General features: G+C 46.8%; 1 protein-coding gene across 1 annotated transcript in view; it reads left to right on the forward strand.

Moving 5' to 3' along the window:
• Positions 1–441: 441 nt before the first annotated feature.
• ghsra (growth hormone secretagogue receptor a) overlaps positions 442–2879 on the forward strand; it is a 5906-nt gene continuing 3468 nt past the window's right edge. The window contains exon 1 of the mRNA XM_007564508.2: positions 442–1366. Coding sequence (XP_007564570.1) covers positions 526–1366 — 841 coding nt within the window. The 5' untranslated portion in view covers positions 442–525. The remainder of the gene's footprint in view (positions 1367–2879) is intronic.

The raw sequence follows: 2879 nt of genomic DNA on the forward strand, positions 1-2879 counted from the left end.
CTGTTCATGCCGCCTTTTACGCATGAAAGACTCCAGGTTGATGTCGGCTCTCGCCGCAGAACAGAAGTTGTAGCTGTAAGTGCGACTGAAGGAGCAAAAATCAATGCAGTGTTTGATTTTACTTCTTGCTGAGAAGAACGCGCCTTCTGTTTTAATTTCAATTGTGGTCTAAAACAAAATAAGGAGCTTGTGTGTTTTTAATGACTCCTGATTGACATAAGTAACAAGTCACTTAAGAATTTGTCTTCAGAATCAGATGCGTTCCACGAATCTAATCTCATCCATATATTTGACAAGAAAAACGACTTCAAATAAATGTTTCATCCTATAATTGCGATTTCTTTAACCTTCCGACAGACTTTTACGCAGCGCGCGCGCGCGTCAGGTTTTTGGTTTTACGCGCGTCTGCCGTTCTCCGTGATGAACGCCGGGGAGAGCGCCTCTAAGGGGCATGAGGACTCCAACTCCCAGGGGGACTTTAGAGAACGCAGGGAGGCCTGGTCCTGTGAATAACCGCGCTGCAGCATGCCCTCCTGGCCCAATGACTCGGAGTGCCTCCCGCGTAACTGCAGCTGGGAGGAGACCTACAACACCACGAGCAGCGCCGACCAGCCCGCGCCTCCGCTCAACTACTACTCAATCCCTCTCCTCGCGTTCATCACCATCGCCTGCTCGCTGCTGTTCCTGGTCGGAGTGGCCGGTAACGTCATGACCATCCTGGTGGTGAGCAAGTACAGGGATATGCGCACCACCACCAACCTCTACCTGTGCAGCATGGCTGTGTCTGACCTGCTCATTTTCCTGTGCATGCCGCTGGACCTCTACCGCATGTGGCGGTACCGGCCCTGGCGCCTCGGAGACGCGCTCTGCAAACTCTTCCAGTTCGTGTCCGAGTCTTGCACGTACTCCACCATCCTGAACATCACGGCGCTGTCGGTGGAGCGCTACCTGGCCATCTGTTTCCCGCTGCGCGCCAAGGCTCTGGTCACCAAAAGGCGAGTGCGCGCGCTGATCTGCGTCCTGTGGACGGTGTCCCTGTTCAGCGCAGGGCCAGTGTTCGTCATGGTTGGAGTGGAGAGGGACAGCGTGGAACCACTAAACCTCACGTCCCGGATTAATGCGACTGGCTCGCTTTTGGACGTTGGGGACACTCGGGAGTGCAGGATGACGCACTACGCCGTAGAGTCAGGCCTGATGGGGGCCATGGTGTGGCTGAGCTCGGTGTTTTTCTTCATGCCGGTGTTCTGTCTGACGGTGCTGTACAGCCTCATCGGCCGTCGCCTGTGGCAGAGGCACAGGGAGACGAACATGAGCTCCCGCGTTGCTCACAGAGACAAGAGCAACAGGCAGACCATCAAGATGCTGGGTAAGTTTCGAAATGTAGTTACATTCACTGTTCTGACTTACAGGTGTAAAGAGAAATTAAACTAAATCAAAAATAAAATAAATGGTCTGTTGTCTATATTGGCAATATGGCTCACCACCCAGGACAGCATGAGCTGGGGGCAGAACAAGATCCCACTCCAAAAAAAAGAAAAAAAAGAAAAAATGGTATTCTTCTTGGAAACTTTGATTAGCTCTGAAAAGTTTATTAATTCCACTAATTCAATGGAAAGTAAGTGAAGCTCATATTATGTAGCTCACTGTATGTTTCAAGTGTTTATTTCTGTTTATTCTGATGAAGTAGGACGAATAGAAAACACAGTTTCAGTTTGACATTAGTTGATTCTTTTGTTTATTCGTGTACAGTTATTGTGACTCGTTTCCTTTTCGTCGTAGCTCCTTTTGTAGTGTTAATATACTTTGTTCAATGCTGAGCTCGAGAGTTAAATAAATACAGATTTTCCTCTTCGTTTTGCCTGCCACCTCCCCGCATTTGGCTTCTCCGGGAAAAACACAACGTGACAGTTTTATGGTCGGGTAAGGGTTAGGGTTTCTAGCAGCTACTGAAACGTTGAGTGGTGGATAAAGGAGATCAAGCAGCAGTGATGGAGAATGTTGTGAATCAAAGCTAATTTATGAGTTTGGTATTGAGAAGGAATGAACTGCTGTTTGGGTCAAAGCTTCAGGACCCAACACACAGCAGCTTGGTCTACTTATGGGTCTCTGGAGCCAACAGCTGCAGTCGGCCAAAGTGGTGGCCAGAAACAACAAATAACAATACGGCTGCAGGAGATAGACAGATCCTGTCCATTCAACAATACAACTTTAAATAATTTCTCAAACTTAAAGGGAGCTGGTGAAGGAAAACAAGCACCGAAGAGACACGCTCACACTCTTTTTTTGTCCATTCTGCACTTTAGCTGCAGTCGTATATGACGACCCCTCCTGCTAAAACTGTGATGGAAAACCACCCAGACTGAGCAGAGTAGAGTCGAGATGAGTTGCCGTGTAGCAACGCTACTGGAAAAAAAGGGTCATCAGTAATGATTTGTAGAGTCGTGTCTTCTGTTTGTGGATTAGATGAAACACAGTGGAAAAACACCAGCAGAGTAGCCCTTCAGCCAGTGATACATACACTCCATGCACCTACATTTTAGTAGTTTAGTAGTAGTTCTGTGTTAGAAAACCGTTTTTTTTTTGTTTTGTTTTTTTATCAGTGTTATGTAAAATTCAAATTATCTTAAGAAACCAAATTTGAGAAAATGATTCGACACCTTCCCACACTGGTAAAAGGTGCCAATACCTTCTTGGTGACCACAGCATCACTGTGCCAGGAAACTCTCTGATGTAAATCCTGCAGAGAAACCTTGGAGGATGTTGAGAGGAAAATGAGAAAACCAAACTATGCAAAAGAACAGAAGCCTGGGCTTCCTTAACGGAGCCACAAGCTGATCCTAACGTTCATACAAATCGAGTTTTTTTTTGTTTGTTTTTTT

This window comes from Poecilia formosa, unplaced genomic scaffold, assembly GCF_000485575.1.
Source record: "Poecilia formosa unplaced genomic scaffold, Poecilia_formosa-5.1.2 Scaffold160, whole genome shotgun sequence".
In the NCBI taxonomy this organism is placed as follows: domain Eukaryota; kingdom Metazoa; phylum Chordata; class Actinopteri; order Cyprinodontiformes; family Poeciliidae; genus Poecilia; species Poecilia formosa.